This window comes from Branchiostoma belcheri, unplaced genomic scaffold, assembly GCF_001625305.1.
Source record: "Branchiostoma belcheri isolate BF01 breed outbred unplaced genomic scaffold, Haploidv18h27 scaffold67, whole genome shotgun sequence".
Classification (NCBI taxonomy): Eukaryota; Metazoa; Chordata; class Leptocardii; order Amphioxiformes; family Branchiostomatidae; genus Branchiostoma; species Branchiostoma belcheri.
This window is the reverse complement of record NW_017804320.1, coordinates 1,097,095-1,118,233: the sequence shown is the minus strand read 5'-3', so window position 1 is coordinate 1,118,233 and position 21,139 is coordinate 1,097,095. Positions and strand designations below refer to the sequence as shown.

General features: G+C 38.7%; 1 protein-coding gene across 1 annotated transcript in view; it reads left to right on the top strand.

The window, feature by feature from the left end:
* The window catches only part of LOC109483934 (probable cytosolic oligopeptidase A), a 41,903-nt gene that overhangs the window by 8,231 nt on the left and 12,533 nt on the right, over window positions 1-21,139 (top strand). The window contains exons 6-13 of the mRNA XM_019787075.1: window positions 1,284-1,444; window positions 1,849-1,971; window positions 2,862-3,038; window positions 3,419-3,527; window positions 4,244-4,377; window positions 5,443-5,484; window positions 8,518-8,572; window positions 9,613-9,679. Coding sequence (XP_019642634.1) covers window positions 1,284-1,444; window positions 1,849-1,971; window positions 2,862-3,038; window positions 3,419-3,527; window positions 4,244-4,377; window positions 5,443-5,484; window positions 8,518-8,572; window positions 9,613-9,679 — 868 coding nt within the window. The remainder of the gene's footprint in view (window positions 1-1,283; window positions 1,445-1,848; window positions 1,972-2,861; window positions 3,039-3,418; window positions 3,528-4,243; window positions 4,378-5,442; window positions 5,485-8,517; window positions 8,573-9,612; window positions 9,680-21,139) is intronic.

Genomic DNA, 21,139 nt, shown 5'->3' with positions numbered 1-21,139 from the left:
AGAACCTCTGCTTCCAGACAACTGCCTAAACCTACGGCCTATTCCACAGGATTGTAAAAGTAGGGATGTTTCTAAAATATGCATTTACTTCAATATCAAAACAGCTACGGTAAAAATAAAAAGACGTGCATCATCCCGGACATAATGCCACACCACATGCGAAATTACACAGAAATGCGACGTACGGAAGAATGCGTTTTGACTGCGAACATCTTCCAAAAAACTTGGCATCTCTTAACCATGGGCAAAAACATCTGGAACCACTTATAAAAACCACCCGTATCTGCATGAACTTTTACCCCCCCCACTGCTATTCCAAACAACGCGTTTTTCTGGACCATTCCAATTCGCCTCGTAATTTTTAGGGGTGCGTCTGCGATATTACATTGACCGCGAAAGCAGCAACGGCAAAAATACACATTCGTGCATCAACACGGGCATGCCCGCAGACGGCGTATAAAATTGCGTGCCGATTACACAAAGAGAACCCAGTGTTTTGACTGCGAACATGAAAAATCAGCCGATTACAACACTCCGTCCGGAGGTCCTGACCTCCTTCACGGAGTAATAAAAACTATACCAATGTCGTAGAATGCCAAAATCAAACGAAAAAAGACGAAATTGTAAAGAAATGAACTTGAAGACTAGATTATTTGCCAAACCATATTCTGTGCCATTTGCTCAACCCTCATGACCACGTAGATTTCATAATGAAAAGAACTTTTTTTTTTGCAAAACTTTTTTTTATTCGCACGCGCACATCAGTTTTGGGGCTCCCGGAGGATGTCATCCATACAATCAAATCAACATGGCCTTACATTGAGTCATGGCTATCCTGGGTGCCATTCTTCATAGTTTCCACCGGCATAAACTAAGGATGGCACCCAGGCTAATGGCTAGGTCATCAATGAAGGGTTTTGTCTTTTTCTATTACCGGGTTTTCTGAAAAATTGCCTGAAATGCAAGAACAAAATCAGAACAATTTTTTTATAGGTAGTCATAGTACGTTGTTGATGTTGTTTGTGTACATGTACACCCTGGATGTTGTTGTTTATGCTATTGTTTATGCTGTTGTTTATGTTATTGTTTATGTTGTTTATGATGATGTTTATATTGTTTATGTTGTTGTTCTTGTGGTTGTTTATGCTGTTGATGTTGTTGTTGATGTTGGTTTTTGTACATCAGGCCCTACAGACAGGTCCATCTTTCCTGGATGTTGTTGTTTATGTTATTGTTTATGCTGTTCTTTATGTTGTTGTTTGTTTGTTTTTTGTCTACACCAGGCCCTACAGACAGGTCCAGCCACCCTGGATGGTCCCCAGGTGAGAATCCTGGACTCAGGTGTAAAAGGTGCGCGGCTTGGCGGGGTGGACCTGGAGGGGGAGGACAAGGATAACTTCAACCAGATCAGGATGAAAATGGCCATGCTTGGTCAGCAGTTCAGGTGACTAGTGCTCTTAGTCTACAGAACTCTGAGGAAGTCAGACCTGAAATAGCTTTTTGATCACTGAAGTCAAAGATTTTTGGTTTATTGGTACCTTCTTGTACATTGGTTATGTTTAAAGGTTGTTGGTTTCATTTGGTTTTTGGTGAGAGCAATTTTGTGGTTAGCCTATAAATATAACTACAGTATCAAACAAACAAACAAACTTGTAGGTTGACTTGTTGGCAATCCTACTCACAAGTTCTCACTCAATCACTCGATTGTTCACTCGCTCGCTCATTTTCTCTTTCTCTCTCTCTCTCTCTCTCACTCTCTCTGTCTCTTAGCTGAACATGTATATCTACATTTACTTGATATTGTTGACTTTGGTAAAGTAAATTACTTTTTTCTTCTTGTACTTGCAGTAACAATGTGTTAGACTCTACCAAGGCGTTCTCCCTGACAGTGACAGACAAGTCCCACATGGATGGAGTACCAGACTCCTTACTACACCTCACATCATCAGCTGCTGCACAGGACAAGGACAGGTATGTCTGGACTTACTGGTCTCACAGGGGAACTGGATAGGGCTACTACAGCTAGAGAGGAAATAATCTTATGGCCGAGATTAAGCTAGTACAGATGGGTCGAAATTAATTTTTCTTTTATTTAGGAAAACCAATTGTGCAACGTTTCATCACTCAGGTGTCAGATCATGGAGCTAGAAAAGGTCCATCAGCTTGCAAACATTTATGTCCCTTGCACTAGTTGAAGGGGTCCACATACAAAAAAAAAGCTTGGGTTGGTAGTTTTTTTCTAGGGTTGGTTCCGGAAACAGGAAACACAACATTTTTTTCCTAAGCCTTACAGCAACAACATGTTGAAATGTGTACTTGACTCAAAATGTAACATTTGGATGAGAAAGCATCAGAAGTTTATAAGTGCTTGAGGCATACACCAAGGTATACACCAAAAAACAGTTCTCAAGCAACTGGATATGATTTCAAAACGTTCAGTGTATCTAACACAGGTAGCATCCACTACCTTGTTGCTTGTCTAAATGTTTTTTAACTTATCTTATTACCTAGATGTCCAACCTTCACCGATGTAAAGCTACGGTATATTTTCCTTATAAATGTGGTGGCACACAGGAAGATGATAGGTTGATTAAGGATGAAACAGAAAAAATGGCACAGATTGAAAATAGAGAAAACAATTACAGATGAAGAAATTTGATGTACTAATATAAAAAAATCCACATTTCGTGGATATTTCATATTCATCATTTATAATATAGATAACATACTGTACATGTATTCTTGAAGTGTATTTGGATAAGTTCAATTCTTTGTGTTTGAAATTACAGTTTAAACTTACTACATAATGACGTCTACCAACACATATGAACTTTTTAAGATGCTTGACATGTCCCCCCCAGTGTTGACCCAGAGAAAGGGCCCTGGAAGTTGACCCTTGACATGCCGTGTTTCGAGCCTTTTATGAAGCACAGCCGTAACCAGACCCTGCGGGAACAGATGTACCGTGCTTACATCACACGTGCTTCACACGGCGACCACGATAACACAGGAGTCATCGAAGACATCAGGAAACTACGGTGAGTGCACACTAGAAACCTGGACCTGGTTTTCCAGGGACGCCGCTGACGGAGCGTACTCACATATTTCTGTGTTTTTCAAGCGAATTTCATGGATAAACCTTATTATTAATAAGTGACATCATTACATACTACACACAGGGAATGTTACTATACAGGGATCATCTCAAATTCGCTCGAAAAAGACAGAAATATGTGAGTCAGCGGTGTCCGCCATCTTGAAACTCAAGGGAAAGCAGAAAATTTTCTTTTGCAAATCAGAAAAAAATGGACAGGGCGAATCCGTGACACAACAAATTAAATTGGCTTGGCCTTTCAGTACCTTTCTTAAAAAATGTGTATTTTTGTCACCCTTGCCTTTTCTTTCCATCACATTACAGAAAAGAACAGTCTGCCCTTCTGGGCTACGCGACCTTTGCCGACCTCTCTCTGGACACCAAGATGGCCGACAGCGTACAGGAAGTGATGTCACTGCTGCAGAGTTTAAAGGTGAAGAGTGCAGTTTTTAGGGTTTGAAAACCAGACTTTTCAAAGTCAATATTCTAGTCACTGATGTGCATACTAGGGTGAAACAATACTGTCCCAACTGATATCGACATTCATGGAGCAAAAATGCTGAAAATGTCTGATGGAAAAAATTACTGAAAGGGCCCTGGGCTGACTTTTGAGGTTAACTATAAAATATAAAGGACGTATCATGGGGCTTGTTTCTGCAGTAACTGTTGTAAATGCCAAAAGTATGAAATTCTTAATATTCAAATGTCCTAATGTGGGACAGTGTGTGTCAATATCATACAGATTGCCTTTTTCAGAAAACTTCCAATTTTGATAGCCTGGGTACCATCCAGATTTTCGCTCCACAACGCTCGAAGAAATCCATCGAGCGTTGCAGAGCAAGAATCTGGATGGTACCCAGGCTACAATTTTATAACGGCCATAGCCCTAGGTGGGGTGGTGTTACGGCCGTGGTGCTTAGCGGGTTACGGCCAGCCGCGACCGCTATCGGAGGTGTTGATAGCCGGCGGGACCGGAATGGGGTGACCGCTTACCGCGTTGAACAGGTGACCGCTATAGACACAATTCTTAATGCTTAAATCAATGGGAAAAATTCAAGGGACCGGCAAAAACTGATTGCTATGGCCAAGTGACCACTATACAGGGGTGACCGCTAGTACAGGTTTGACTGTATTTGAATGTCTTTACAGGTAAAGAGTAAGCCCGCGGCAGAGAAGGAGTACGCCCAGCTGGAAGAGTTTGCCCGCAGTAACGGCCATGAGGGGAAACTGAACCTGTGGGACCTGTCATTCTGGTCTGAGAGACAGAGGGAGCAACTCTTCAGGTATCCTATCATAGCACGTCCGCAGAACGTACTGTGCCTGCGCAAAACACTGATTTTTCACGAGTTTCATTGGATTTTCAGTCACCGTTGCATTAGAATTTTGCCTGTTGCAGAGGATATCTTTTTAGAAATAACATTTAGAAACTACAGACAGAGTGTTGACCTTATATAGGCGAATACGACCCTATATGAGACGTTCTGCAGAAGAGCTATGCACAATACATTACGGGTTTTGCACAGGTGCAGTACGTTCTGCTGACGTGCTTCCTATCATATTCATCTGTGTAGGAAGCTGCATGTTTAAGGTAAAACTTTTGTTCCAACACAAAAAGGTAAATGCTCTCACCTAGATCCTTCCACCAGTCACTCTGGTCTTCCTCAGTAGACTGATCATGACCCAGTGAGGCTTGTTACATGGCTTCTCTGAAGTGTGACGTCAACACTGGGTCAAAGGTATTTTTAAAAATCTGGTAGAAAATCTGGTAAAGGGTGATCGGCCCTGATGTGAGTAGCCTAGCCTTCAGGTATCCTGTTGTGTTTTCTTATCTTAGGATGTACAGCTCATTATTGAAGATGTCAATATTATTGTAAATAATGTTTGGTGCTTTTAGTACACAGAAATGTCAGATACAATATGGAGAAATTCTTAATAAATAGAACTTTATCATTAAAAGTAAACAAGATTACTTAAGTTCAAGCTCAACTTTAAATGGCTTAATGAAAGAATCACATTATTTTACGCTTTTATTGAGGTAAACAATGTAGACTAAGTTACTTTGCAGTTATTCTGATTGTAGCTATAGCAGGATATTACATGACTTAGGGTGGGTGCAAGTCATAGAATTGCAGTACTGCCTAAGGTTAATAGGTGGAGCTTTTGAGTTGCTCAGTGTCTTTTTTGGCAAGAGTGAGGCAAATGCTCTACAAGTGGTTGTTCTTGTCCAGTACTAGTATATGAATCAGCAGTCTGTCATACTGCCTTTTGAAGATAGAGGGAGCTTTTGATTTTTCTGTCATGTATTGCTTTCTTGAAACAAAGTTAACCATGATATTTTTTCCTTCCAGCTTTAGTGAAGAAGAACTTCGTCCTTATTTCCCACTAGAAAGGTTGGTTTATTTGCTTTGTTTGTTTGAGTATAATGTCAGCTACAAAATGTGTACCAAATAAAAACATCATCTGAAAAGTTACCAAGTGTGTAGTTATTTACTACATCAGATACAACAATTGAAGAAAGGTTGCAGAATGTTCGGCCAAAAAAAAAATAATCATAATAATAAATAGTTTTATTGGCCAAACAGTACCCCTGCAGTTGCAGCCTTTATACGGCTGAATTGATGCAGGGTATCACATAATAATCAATAGATATTAATCAAATAATACAATCAAATGATACACATGATACACATATTTGCTTCACAATTTTTTGTGGAACTGTTGCAAGGGTCTGTGCGGCTGCCATTCGGCACCACAAGGTGACCCCTATACGGCTTTCCCCAACCAAAGTTAGGTACCCATTCACACCTGGGTGGAGTGAGGAAAGTCGTGTAAAGTGCCTTTCCCAAGGGCACAACATCGGGGCGCATGTTCAAACATGTCCCAGGTACAACTCGGGATCGAACCCGGGTCTCCCGGTTCATAGTCGAACGCTCTACCACACAACGCCACGAAAATACATATTTAATGTTCATCTTTTCTGAACTCATGTCTTGGAAAATGTGTCCATTTGCCCACAGACATTACCAGATTTGATAACATCTATACCTGTACAGTGTTCGAAATACCTGTCTGCAGTCTGCAATCTGCAGATAGATTTTCAAGATTGCAGAACAAAAAAATTTATACAATCTGCAATTTTGCAGAAGGAAAAATTGGCACTTGGGATTTGGCGCTCTTGGCCCCAAGGACAGACAACACTTAAGCTCCTATTCTAAAACAACAGGAGCTTCTTCACTAATTTGCATTAACCTTGTCTTGACTTGTCTATCTTTTGTTTCTTTTGGACTTCCAAACATTTGTCTTCACTAATTTGCATATTAATCAATAGTTCATGCTTATAAACCTGCAAGATTGTAGTATGGAGGCTCGTGTATTTGCAGAAAGTATTTCCAAATTGCAGAACAAAATTTTGACTCTTCTGCAATATTGCAGAGCACTGAAAAAAAGTATTTCGACCACTGCTGTAGAATGTGTGTGTGTGGCAGAGGGAGGCGGTATTGTTGTTGCCTAATGATTGTGAACCATTCACACCTGGGGAAAGCAAGCACTGGAAGAAATAAGGGTGGAGACCTGTTGCCAAAATAACACCATTTTACCTGCTTTATTTTCCCTTGAAACAGTCCTAAGATGCAGCATTTTTGATATAACGTATACATTTGATAAGAAATGTGAAAAATCTACTTGTACTAAGTTGTAGATCTGTTGCAACTGTAGTTGTACAATGGTCACAATGTTTCAAAATGCCCGCTGGCGTTAAACTTGTTATTCCCATGATCACAAATGACAAACAGTGGGCCTTTGTCTGTCATAGGTTAATGTCTCATTACTCTTAGACCATTAGAGCCATTACTGAATTACCAAAGCCTTTCGAAAATTTAGACACGCACAATTAACATTGTCTTTCTTACATACTTGACCTTTCGTTGGCTTTATATATGTACGTAAGTTTTGTCACTAAACGTAAGTAAGAATCAGAATTAAAAGTTGTTCTTGAATACAAGGTACAATGTGGAATCATATTGGGTCAAAAAGGAGTTTTCAAAGGACTTGCTAGATATTAAAAAAGCTTTTGAATTCTTTCTTTCAATGTTCACTAGAGGTGGTAATGAGGTTATTTGTGTATTGGTAATGGCCTGTAGTCTTGTTGTCTAATCTTTTTGGCTGTACAACATCAGGATTACATTTTTGCACACACAAGTGACATACAAGTACAGCAGGTTGGTCAAAATGGTTTCAAAAATCCCCCACGATATAATATAACCACATATTTGATAATCTGTTTGTCATTATGTGCGGTAAGTTCTAATCACCGTGTAAAGTATGTTCAGCCGTTGGTCGATAAAGATTCGCCGCGAGGCAAACATCTGGATCATTGGGGCTAATTTTCCGTTTATTCTGCACGTTTAGCCGGGGATAAAGCCCGTCAGCGCTAATGTGACGGAACAGACCAGTGTCTGTGCCGAAATTGATGGCAGGATTGTTTACGGCGCTTTGTGATTGTGCAGTCTTTTGATCTCCACTGTAGAAGTGAAGGTCAGATGTTGGACAGTCAGTGTCACTTAAGCAAAGGGTTCAATATAATAATTGCAAATACATAATGAGGCAAAATTTTACAAATTTGTCACTATTTTCATGAGAAATAGTCTCTTCCTAAACCAGTCAGAGAATTGTCTATTTAGTCCAAGATGGAATAGTTTAACATTAAGATGTACATGACTTTTGTACTGTGAATCACTAAGATTCGCAGTAGACAATTTTCGCAGTCTAAAAAAAATGGACATGTTTGCGGAACTTTAATTTGCGATTATAAATTTTCGACACAGAAATGACCGCAAAAACAGTGAATATAAAAGTATTGCGAATATAAAAGTAACTCGAATATAAAATTACCACAAAGATAACAGTACCGCAAATATACCGCGAATATAAATAGTATACCGCAAAGACAAAAGTACCACAAAGATAAAAGTACCGTGAATATAAAAGTACAGCAAATATAAAAGTACAGAAAATATAAAAGTACAGCAAATACAAAAGTACAGAAAATAAAGTACAGAAAATATAAAAGTACAGCAAATATAAAAGTACAGAAAATATAAAAGTACAGCAAATACAAAAGTACAGAAAATAAAGTACAGAAAATATAAAAGTACAGAAAATATAAAAGTACAGAAAATATAAAAGTACAGAAAATATAAAAGTACAGCAAATATAAAAGACTAGTAGTACAGAAAATATAAAAGTACAGCAAATATAAAATTACCACAAATATAAAGTGATTTACAGTATTTCTAGGATTGTCTATGACATGAGATAGGGAAGCTAAAAAAACTAATGCAACATAATTCAGCAATATGGTTCTCATATTCTTCTGATAATAAAACATCACATATTATCACATCTTTCTTTCTATTTTTTTCCAGAGTCCTGAGCGGTATGTTTGAGCTGTGTTCACACCTGTTTGGGATCAAGATCCAGGTTAGTCCCGAGAAAATCCTCCTATTAACATTCAGAACCATTCCTTAATCCACTTGCTTTGGGCTGGCCTCCACCTGTCCTTTATTGTTCGGATCATTTTGTTTTTGCTCGTATGGATTATCAATTTTCCTCACTTGAGTATATGTGTAGTGATTTGTAAAATGGGATAAGGCTTGTCCCACTTTGTAATTAACCCGCTGTGCTTACATCAAAGCTGACCCGGTACTGTTTGTAAACAAAGGAAATGTATATCAACAGTGCCCTCCACTGGATAGAGGTTTTGTGCGCTTAAATGGTTCGCGTTTGAGCCGCAATTGTTTTTGCTTACAAGATTATAGTATCTGCTTTCCTCTTGTGGCTACGTGTGTAAGTACGTGTTAAATGTGATTATGATGGTCCCAGTTTTGTAATCAAAAGTCAGGGAGCTGGAGCCAGAAAGTCTTCATGATATCTAAAAAACAAACTTTAAGATAGATGGCTCTGTCCGTGGGATACATTGTGTGTTTAATTTGTTGGTTGAACAGTACTTAGTTTTGCTCAGAAACACTTACTTAGTAGGAAATTCAAATGAGATGAATTAAAAATTCTTTATTTTGATTGTTAAGTGTAAACGTTTTAAATTAAATTTTTGTGATTGTGCAATGATTTTGTTTTGACACACTGGATTTTGTTCTGACATAACTAGAATTTCTACTGAATGTTTTCCACATTTTTCCCCAAACTGAAGTTAACATGTATTGTATTGTCCTGTGTATGCTGGGCCCCCTTGGAAATCAGCTTTTACAACAAGGGGCAAGCCAGCTATCTTGTGATGAAATCAAGAACTTGTTACAGTTAGTAAAATATTCATCAATCAGTGACTGTTTTGAAAGGTAGCAAACACGAATCTCCAAATTTTTGACGTCCACTGTACATGTACATGTACGTCTTGATCACAGAGCGACTTAGTCTCGCAAGAACACAAGACTACATGTACATATAGATTGAGACTTGTGTAGATCTTACACAGTTGTATGTTTGTTTGTTTGTATTTACTGTAGGCGGCAGATGGAACGACAGAGGTTTGGCACGAGGATGTTCGTTTCTTCAACATCCTGGATGAACAAGGTAAGAGGACAGGCACAGGTACAATTGTAGGTACATGTAGCAGCAAATGAGATAAAAAGATTGAAAGTAAGATTGAAACACTAGGAGTGAGTAGAAAGACAAAAAACCGCAGGCTCCCGGGGATGCCGGGAACCTGCACTGAACCCAGGTAGCCAGTTCATAAATCAACCCCTTAACCACTAGGCCAAAAGGTCTGGACCCATTGAACTCAGTAGATTATCAGAATCTGTAGTTTTGAGACTCATAGGACAAGTTTCCTTCCAAAGATTTATAAAGTTGGACAGAGAGTTTGCAGCTCAACTCATCTTTTTACAGTTTTCAAACTTTCAGAGTGAATTTCACAGATTAAATCAAGCACTCAGCTAAAGGCTACATGTATGCCTGTTCACAGAGTTAGTCATGATGTTAGTCAACAAGTTTCCACCAGTTAGGCAGATATTGGAAGTTACACTGTACTCTCAACCATTGTGGAGAGCAGTTAGGTAGATTTAGTCACTAAATTGTAAACTTTCTATCAGTAGAAAATGATATTAGTGGAAGCATAGTGGACAAGTACAAGCATATTACGGTACAAAGTAGGTTTCTAGATCAGTTGTTGTATACAATTCTTGTTATGCGGCGGTATATAGACATCCATGTAATAAGATATGCCAAAAAACAGTTACTCAAGCAACTGGATATGATTTTGGAAACGATTAGACATTTCAGATAGCATCCACTACCTTTCATCAGTGACACTGGAGACTTGTAAGACTACTTCGTGCTTATAAACCTGCCTTTCTGACAACTCTCCAGTGTCACTGACGAAAGGTAGCGGATGCTACCTGAAACATCTGACCGTTTCCAAAATCATCATGTTTTGGTGTATCCTATTACCTGGATGTCTAACTTTTACCTATTCATAACAAGAACTGACTGTTTCCAAAATCATAATTATCCAGTTGCTTGAGTAACTCTTTTTTGTCAGTTCTTCTTATGATAAATGAAGTTGCAAGTCATGTCCTACACTGCGTGATAAAAGAGACGTTGTGTGGCTGACACATTGCTCACTGAGTCATGCCTGTGCCCCTGGCGTAACCGTCTGAACTTTTGCACATTTTAGTTCCACTGTTTGGACAGATGATGTCACATTAGGTGCGAACGTTGTGGGCTGGGCAGGGTCCATGTCAGGATGGATTGTTTCCAGTTGGGTTACTCAGGGGGAAAGGATGGGATCCAGGTGTGAGATCTGTTCTTACTAAACGGTCATTGTTACTGGGGAGAGAAAAAAGCATTGTGAACAAATTGGTGCATTTTGCTTCACGTTCAACAAAGCTTTGTGTGAAACCGATGCTTCAAAACAAAGTGCGTTGTGTAAAGGATGGGCAGTATATATTTTTTTGTAATTTAGATGAAGTATTGCAGGCCTCGAAATTAACTTTTCTTTCTATTGTCCCAGCACTGTCCCAAAAATAAATTTTAATTATCCCGAAGTGAGGATGAACTGTCCCAACCAGTTTTTTTGGGAAGTATTGTATGACTTGAAATAAACTTTATTTTGCTTACGTTCACTCCCAGGTGCACTATAATTTCAGAGTAGACCTGTCAGGAAATTTGGGGGGACTTTTCCGGATCCAAAAGCCAGGACGTGTGCCTGATAAACAAAAGAAGGGCTGATATTCTGATGTTGATTATTTTGTCCCAAATATGTCCCAAAGTGTCTTTTTAGTTGTCCCGGACTAAATTTTTGTGGTCGGTGGCCATCGGGACACCGTTAATTTCGAGCCCTGGTATTGTAGGACATATTACACAGTAGCTAGTTTATGTGGCATGATAAAACTATGCCAAGCTTGAACCATACTGTAAGGTATTGTGTCGTGGGACCTCTCGTAAAAATGTTACTCGCATTTCTTTCAGATAGTGTTGTTCAGTAACATCATTAGAAACGGGTACACATTGACAACAGTCCGACTTTTCACATTGCCACATTATCTGCGATCATTCTGTTTGAATTGATACTTGTCACTTGTTGTGATTCGTTACTAAGTGGCTACATAACAGCCAACTGTCTATTATAGCTTTTTGTAGCTTGCCTTTAGTGGTTTGATCTAGAAGTAGTTTAGGATTTGGCGCTGACTCAAATTGTACGCAATTCAGCTTATGCTGCAATGTACTGTTTCTAATAAACCAGTCTAAACCACCAAGGCCCGGGTTTGATTCCTAGTGTGGGAACCACTGTAAGAAACAGGAGGAGCGAGTAGAAACAAATAAAAAACCCCTGGTCTTGGGCCGGGGTTTGAACCCACGCCCTCCCGAGCACCAGCTTCAAACTCCAACGCTCAAACCCCTCGGCCGGGTCAGTTGGTAGCGCCTATAAACTCCCCACTGTTGCAGTACAGCAAAAAAAAGCAGTTGACTTTCTTATGAAAATGTACCTTGTTCACAGGTGAACATGCAAGGGCATACTACATGTAGGTAGAATTTATTATTTTCCAGAAGACATCACTCAATTTCCTTTCATATGATACTATGCAGTGTTAGAAATACCCATCTGCAGTCTGCATTTTGCAGAGACGTTTTCAATTCTGCAGAAGCAAAATGAAGCAACCTGCAATTTTGCAGACTGAAGAAGTCAGGCTAGGGGTTCAATGGTGTTGCCATGATATTGTTTTTGAGTATTTGTATTTACTATTGAGTCTGTGATATAAGTAGTAATTTTGGCTGTATTTCTCACGTGAAATGCAATTTTGTAAGTGCCATGCGATTTTGTATACGCCATGGGTTTAGGTCTGGACTTATAAGTGTACAGTTGCAGAAGGTATGTCTGAATTGCAGAACAAAGTTTTGACAATCTGCACTATTGCAGAGGCCACACCAATTCAATTTGTTGGTTCTCGGTTTTTCAGAAAAATTATGAAGTGACAGGGCGAAAGAAAATAAAAATCAAAACAGGCCTAGGCATCCTATTATAGCCCCAAAATGCTACAATAGGAGCCATGAAGTCAACACAAAAGACTGGGTTAATATTCAAGCAATGAATTTTGAACTTTTAATCAAACCACTGCATTGATAGATGGGAAAATTGTAACAACTAGGAAGAAAAGGACTTTCCTCAACTGTTGGGGGCAAAATATGAGCATATTTTAGTTGATTCAGAACCAGAATCTTTTTTTTTTCTTTTGTCAATCAGAAAAAAATGAAGAGGCAAATCCAAGAACCAACAAATTAAGTTGGTGTGGCTAGAACACTGAAAAAAAGGATTTCTACCACTGCTATACCTGAGTTAAGGAATGTCTTCCATCTCATTTGCCCTCAGCATGACACTTTAAACTCTGAGTGACCTCCACACCTTTAAGAGATCGTAAACGATTACCTGTCTTGAAGACACTGAAGCCCTTTGTTAGGAAACTCATCCATCAACTTAATCAATGTCCATTGTCTTGCCGTGTTAAGTCAACTTTTTAGAAGTACTGTGTGAGCTAGAACTGTCAAAAGTTGTCTACAGTAACTGTTGCATTTTCTGTTACCTCAATAAAAAGTTTAGCGGTCAGGTTTTCAAGATTTTTTACCTATTAGTAAACTGGTAGCTACAAGCAGTATTTTGATTCAGTTAGTTCTGACTCAAATGGTGTTATAGGGTATCTACCATTCACAAGTAATTGTCAACAGGACTTAGAAGTACTGTGTGAGCTAGAACTGTCAAAAGTTGTCTACAGTTGCATTTTCTGTTACCTCAATCAAAAGTTTAGCGGTCAGATTTTCAAGATTTTTTACCTAGTAAACTGATAGCTACAAGAAGTATTTTAATTCACTTAGGCCACACCAATTTAATTTGTTGGTTCTCGGATTCGCCTCTTCGTTTTTTTCTGATTTGCAAAAAAAAAAAAATATGATTCTGGTTCTGAATCAACTGAAAAATGCTCATGTTTTGCCCCCAACAGTTGAGGAAAGTCCTTTTCTTCCTAGTTGTTACAGTTTTCCCATCTATCATTGCAGTGGTTTGATTAAAAGTTTAAAATTCAATGTTTAAATTTTAACCCAGCCTTTTGTGTTGACTTCATGGCTCATTTCGTAGCATTTAAGCCTATAATAGGATGCCTAGACCTGGTTTTATTTTTTTTTTTTTTGCCCTGTCGCTTCATATTTTTTCTGAAAAAATCCGAGAACCAACAAATTAAATTGGTGTGGCCTTAAGTTAGTTCTGACTCAATTGGTGTTATTGGGTATCTACCATTTACTAGTAATTGCCAACAGGACTGCTTTGTAATTAAAGGAAACCTAGTAAGACTAAACACTGCTATGTAAAATGCCTCTTGTGCATGCGGTAGGCTATTATTTGAATGATTTACTATCTGTAGAGATTATATCTGGTTTATGCCCCATTCACACGTACACGCTCATCACCCCTCATCAGATAAAATGGACTGTTCCTCCAGGCACAATTGTCATCATCACCTGCATCGTAAAGTGTGGAACAATTATTTTACTGCAGGGCAGTCCTCATCATTTCTCATTTAGACTGTCTTTAAGTCGAAACAAGCACACACAGTCCATTTTGGCATTGTGTATTGCGTACGAATAATATACAAGAAGGTAATTGTAGTGTTACAGTTAGTTTGTACTGTACTGTAGACTTCTTAAGCCAAAAGCTTGCCTTTCAGTATAAAAGATTTATTGCAAATTGTAAAAATGTGGTAGTATTTTACAACCAGGTGTTTTTCTTTAAGAAGATTTGACTGCGTTAGTTAGGCCACACCAATTTAATTTGTTGGTTCTCGGATTTTTTCAGAAAAAATATGAAGCGACAGGGCGAGAAAAAAATAAAAATAAAAACAGTGTTTTTATTATTTTTTTTCGCCCTGTGAGGTCTTGGCATCCTATTATAGGCTTAAATGCTACGAGATGAGCCATGAAGTCAACACAAAGGGCTGGGTTGAAATTTAAACATTGAATTTTGAACTTTAAATCAAACCACTGCAATGATAGATGGGAAAACTGTAACAACTAGGAAGAAAAGGACTTTCCTCAACTGTTGGGGGCAAAACATGAGCATTTTTCAGTTGATTCAGAACCAGAATCATATTTTTTTTTTTGCAAATCAGAAAAAAACAAAGAGGCGAATCCGAGAACCAACAAATTAAATTGGTGTGGCCTTACGCTGTAAAAGGTAATAAAAGGTCATTTGGATGCCATAAAACTGATGGTTTTGGTGAGGTTCCATCAATCATTGTGAAGAAGTGATGAACGATATCCCCAGGCCTAGGCTTGCCCATCAAACTATCATCAACACCTCACAATCAGCCCAACTTAGGTGGGGCTGTGTTCTAATTGGGTGGATGGAAATTGAAAATGCCCCTCTTTAGAAGGTGAACAATAGAGCTGTTGTCTTACCCACCTCCCCTTCTCATGTCATCAACTAGTTAGGCAGAATGGGCACTGTACTGTATAATGTTACATGCAAGGAGGATGGATCAGGGATTGAAATTAAGGCCCGATTTAGACTAGAAACGCTTAAGGGGTTTTGGCCAGGGAAACGTTTCAGAACGGTTAACCGTTCCCGGTCTAAAGAGGAAAAAACGGTATGTTATGGGTTTTCGCGGACCGTTTCCGAAAACCACCTCCATCGTGGTTTTCGACCGTTTCAGAACCCTTCTGCGGGGGGCCCGAAACGCTTTTTGCTAGGTCTAAAGACAAGGGTTCTGAAACCGGTAACCAGGTCACGTGTCATATGACTAATCACATGACTAATAACGCCCGCACACGTCCATTATCTGGTAGATTCGCGCCATATTTGATTGTGTCCATTTTCGCCATTTTATATCGTGTATTTCTCGAATTTTCGTCATCCTTTACGTATGGAGGGATGGCAGAAGGCCAGGGGAGGATCTGGACCCAAGATGAGACCCGCTGCTTGATCATCTTGTGGGCCGATCAAACTATACAATCCCGCTTGGAGACCTCGCGTAATAGGGAGGGCATACAGATGCTTGTGGACGGGCTGGCGGCTGAGGGGTATTTACGCACCACAATGCAGGTTCGGGCGAAGTTCAAGGCCCTGAAACACAAGTATCGTAAGGCCAATGAGGCAAACCGTAGAAGTGGCTCGGGGAGGTCATCATAGGTCACTGTGGGTCAGAAACATCCTGCGCCACGGGCGGCCCGAAACGCTTCCGCCTCTGTGTCTAAAGACGAACCGTTTTCTGTGGCGAAACGTTTCGTACCGTTTCGAAACGGTATACCGTTTCTAGTCTAAATTGGGCCTAAGTGTCCCAATGGCCACTAGTCACTAAAATTTAGACCAGGACAACTGAAATACACTTTGGGATATATTTTGGACGATAGGAAAATAATCAACATTTACATGTAGATTTAGAGTATCAGCCCCCCTTTTTTTTGTTTATCAGGCACACGTCCGAGCTTTTGGCTCTGGAAAAGTTTCCCCGAATTTCCTGTCTACTCTGGGAGTCAGAACATAAGCAAAATAAAGCTGACTTCAAGTTGAATTTCTTTTTTTCAGAAAAACAGATTGGCACAGTGCTGGAACAATAGGAAGAAAAGTTAATTTCAAGGCCTGTGGATCTTTTGAAAAATGAAGAAAGGTCTTTTTTTTTTCTTGATAATTGCTTTTAACGCATATCTGGTCATCTTTGTAGAGCCTTGAAGTTTAAATCACAGTTTTGTCACGCCACTATGCTTTAAATTTTGGAATCTTGTAGCCTAAGGATGTTTATTGTTACTTAGAGGATTTTGAAAAGTGTGCTACCGGTAGTTTGATTTAAAAGAAAGTAGTCCTAAACTCTGCTCCAATGATTTGAACATATCTATGGGATGAGAAAGGCAGAAAGTAGATTTCTCCAAGCAAGTTTTTTATGACAAAGCCACACCAATTTAATTTGTTGCTTCTTGGATTTTTTTCAGAACATGACAGGGCGAAAAAAAACAAAAAAAAACATCTTATGATAGCCCCAAATGCTATTTAAGGCGCCATGCCGTCAACATACCACTCAGGCTCGTTTGCAATTCAAACAATGAATTTCATACTTTTAATCAAACCACTGCATTGATAGATGAAACTGTAACAAGTCAAAGAGAAGGAACTTCCTTCAATTTAGGTGGCCAAAATATGTGCATTTTGGACTTGATTTAGAGCCTGAATTTTTTTTTTTTTTTTGCAAATCAGAAAAAAGTGAAGTGAACAAATCCGAGAAACAACAAATTAAATTGGTGTGGCCTTAAAAGAACAAAAAAAAAATCATTGATTTCTCTGAGCAAGGTGTTGTAGATCTGTTTTGAATATCAATGGGCAACAAAGTAATGTGTGATCATCAAGTATTGTGACACATTCCTCAGAAGTGTAAATATTCTGTTGATGTTACTGAAAGAGCCCAAAGTTGCAGTGTTATGTAAAAGACGCCCACTGTTCTTTATCAAGTATCAGTGTTGGGTCTGAAAGACTTAATCGCCAAATCCAGATAGTCAAGTTGTCTTCTGCCCCTATCTATGCAACCTGTTAACCTTTTAATATTGTCATTACAAAATGTGTATTGTCTTCAGTGTCTCACACAATAGTATTGGCCACACAACAATGATATAGTGTGAAATTCATTATACATTTAGATCCATCAAGTACTTAGCCTAGTAGTTTGGGTAATAAGAAATTATACAATGTCATGTTGTTTGTTCTTGAATTAATTGCGACTCTAAAACAAGGTTAAATAGATCATCATAGCTAATTAAGAACTTGTTAAACCCAGTGTTGAAAGTTTAGGAAGACACAATTCTTGGCTTGTTTATATAGTAAACTAAGTAATAACTTCTACACCGTATGTAATGAAATAATTAATCTATAATCTACCATAATGATTCTTCTTTTGACTACCCAAAAGTTTTTTGGGAAAAAGTGGGACATTATGCCTTTCATGGTTTGAAAAAGATATAAGTCAAACCCTTCAGACATAGTTTTAGACATAGCTTTTAATTAGTTTTAGGCTATTACCTTGTGTCATAATGTACATGTAGGTTTTGTACCCTGTCTCAATGTTCTTTTATTAGTTTGTTATTTGCAATTAGCTTTCAGGCAGGAAGTTGCAATAAACTTATCATCACTATTTGAATATATAACAGCAAGTGTATGAAGTAGTCAGAAACTGTTTCTAAGTTTCTAACTCAAACTTGCGATGTATTTTAAGCCTGACATGTACACAGTCACGTAGATAACACTCCTAACAGTAACTGCACACCTGCACAAGCTGTTTTCATGCGTGAATCCCCCCTGTGTGCACCTCTATTGTTACCCAGCTTCACACACATAATACACTTAATATCGGGATAAGATTTCAATTTCCAAGTGTCAGTTGTTCCAATTGTGGACGTAAGCCACAATTTCGGGTCAGAGCTAGTGGAATAATCGCGCCGTCCCACGCTTTGTCCCGTAGATTCCGCTGGCAAATGCACTGGAAGATTGGAAGACAAAAGTACGAAGATGCACCAAATGTCACATCTGCATTTTTAATCTTATCATCTAATCTAAATGAGGCTTGTTTTAATTGGAAGATCTCCTTGCTTACTTATCACAAAATCCCAAAAGATAAAGATGAGTTTGACTAAAGAATTGTACCTTCTTTGTAGTGATTGTTGATTCTAACACAAACATTGTCAAGTACTAGACTCTGGAAAAACTCTGGACAAACTATGATATGAGTTTATTGGTTTATCGCAGTTTACAGAGACTGAATTAAAAACCAATTTACATGAAGAATTCTCAATAGTTTTCAACATTACAGACATATACATAATTTGCAAGCTTTCAACTTTTAAAATTAGCATAATTAAAAGGTGTATGGAAGAACATCAAGTATTACATAGTTGTCCGATTTTAAATTCACTTTACATAGTATAGGGGAATGTATCTTGCAGAAAAATGTAGATTTGGACACATTATAATAATCTTGTCCATTGAAAACTGTAATTATCATTAGAGAATTGGTGTTGAGATCTTCCATGTGTAAAATTTACTGCAAGCTGCCCTCCATTTATTAATTTCTTACAGGATATCTTTATAGCACTTGTAACAGTTGTACAGGTTACAAAGTATGGTACGTGTATCTACTAAGTACACAAGTACATGTTCATAAGGCTAACCTAACTAATACAAAAGTGGGTGGCTAGTATGGGATAGGTAATACTTATACAATTATTGAAGGAGTTTCTAATATCTATATACTCAGTCTTTTAATATATTAAATATACATCCCTATGCATAGCATGCATATGTATTTACATTTTGCATTTCATTGTTCATTGTTACAGTTTAGTAAAATCTGAAAGAGAATCTGATAGTCTAGTGTATAGTGAATTGTGTACATCGATATATTTAGGACAGTCAATCAAAAAGTGATATTCGTCCTCAATTAGCTCTGGACAAAATGGACCAACACTCTGGTCCATAGGAATTTTTTGGAATCTCCCGGTTTCTATACTTATGAGTTTGTGACAGCCAATTCTGAGTTTTGTGATTTCGCTACATACATCAAGCCATTTTATGTTTGAAAGGTTACCGTAGTTTTTTTTGTGTACAGTGCTTGTTCAGGGTGGAAAGAAACATGATAACGTCACCTTCACCTTTTGTATCTGTTTTGAATCCACCCAGTTGAATCAGAGGTCGTCTTTAGCGGAGTTATAAATGACCCAGCGAGCTTTTGAATCCTTTCCAAAGGTTCCCTCACCTGGTTGCCTCAATTAGCTCTGGACAAAATGGACCAACCCTCTGGTTTATAGGAATTTTTTTCGAATCTCCCAGTTTCTATACTTTGTGACAGCCAATTCTGAGTTTTGTGATTGCGCTACATACGTCAAGTGTTTTTATGTTTAAAAGGTAGTTTTCTTGCTTATAGTGCTTGTTCAGGGTGGAAAGAAACATGATAATGTCACCTTCACCTTTTGTATCTGTTTTGAATCCACCCAGTTGAATCAGAGGTCGTCTTTAGCGGAGTTATAAATGACCCAGCGAGCTTTTGAATCCCTTCCAAAGGTTCCCTCACCTGGTTGCCTCAATTAGCTCTGGACAAAATGGACCAACCCTCTGGTTTATAGGAATTTTTTTCGAATCTCCCAGTTTCTATACTTAGTTTCTGACAGCCAATTCTGAGTTTTGTGATTGTGCTACATACTGCAAGCCATTTTATGTTTAAAAGGTAGTTTTCTTGTTCGTATTGTCACCTTCACCTTTTGTATCTGTTTTGAATCCACCCAGTTGAACCAGAGGTCGTCTTTAGCGGAGTTATAAATGACCCAACGAGCATTTGAATCCCTTCCAAAGGTTCCCTCACCTGGTTGCCCCTCAAAGCTGACCCCTTGCCTCACCGGAGAGGGTCTCTCGCCAATTAAACCTCCCCCCAAGCCGCTCTAATTGGGGGTAAATTTAATTAGAAGTGACACGTATCAATGAAGTGGGTTATTATGCTGACAGCGGCCGGAGGCAAGTCGTTAAGGAAGCGGCTTCGGAGAATGTGGCAGCTAATAACTCATTCATACAGTAATCCGGAGGTTACTCCAACCCACCTGAAAGGTTAACAACTTAATCAACAGGGCGATAAGCACAGGGCCGCACTACCGGCAGAAGTAATTCAATTATGAAAGGAGAGACATCGTAGCAGAAACGCAGAACTATTAACTGTGATTATAGGTTTGTCTGGGAAAGTATGCAGTGTCGGACTGAGTAGGAATCATCAGTCATGTGTATAATGATCTCTTTATGAGACACCAAAAAGATGCCTCTGTTGTCTAAAAGTATGGCTACAAGTATGTGGTACTTTTTAGATCCAGGAATTCAGCAAATAACAGTTGTATCAAATCTTCAGAAGTTGTAAAGGCATGAAAATGTCAGGACAATTTCTGTACACAATCATTTGTCAATGAATGATTCTCTCTCTATTATATCATCACACATACTAGACATTGTGCCTCAAAATGTAGGAAATAGTGTTTCAGAGGGTCAAGATTTCAAGTTTTTCCATGCAACACCTTGCACCTCGATGTTGTGTCCAACAAAATTGAGATGAAAAATATTCAGGCTGGCCAGAACACTGAAAAAAAAATGGAGTTGTCTGAAAGTAGTTCATAGTGTCATTGAAAATGTTCTGAGAAAAACTTTTTTACATGCCCACTGATTAAAGTATTTTTCTGACGTATGTTCAGTCAGCCAGGTATATGCATGTCCGTGGGAAAACTCCCATGTTGCTGGTTTTTGGTGGGACTTCTAGAATGTCAGCCATGGGATGTGGTGACAAATTATGGCCAGAGGGCTGATGGGAAGATATGACAGTGTTGTATCTAATATGCATAAGGCCACACCAATTTAATTTCTTGGTTAACGGATTTTTCTAGAAAAATAATGGAGCGGGCGGGCGAAAAAAAAAAAGAAATAAAAACAGCCCTAGGCATCCTATTATGGCCCAAAATGGTACGATAGGAGTCATGAAG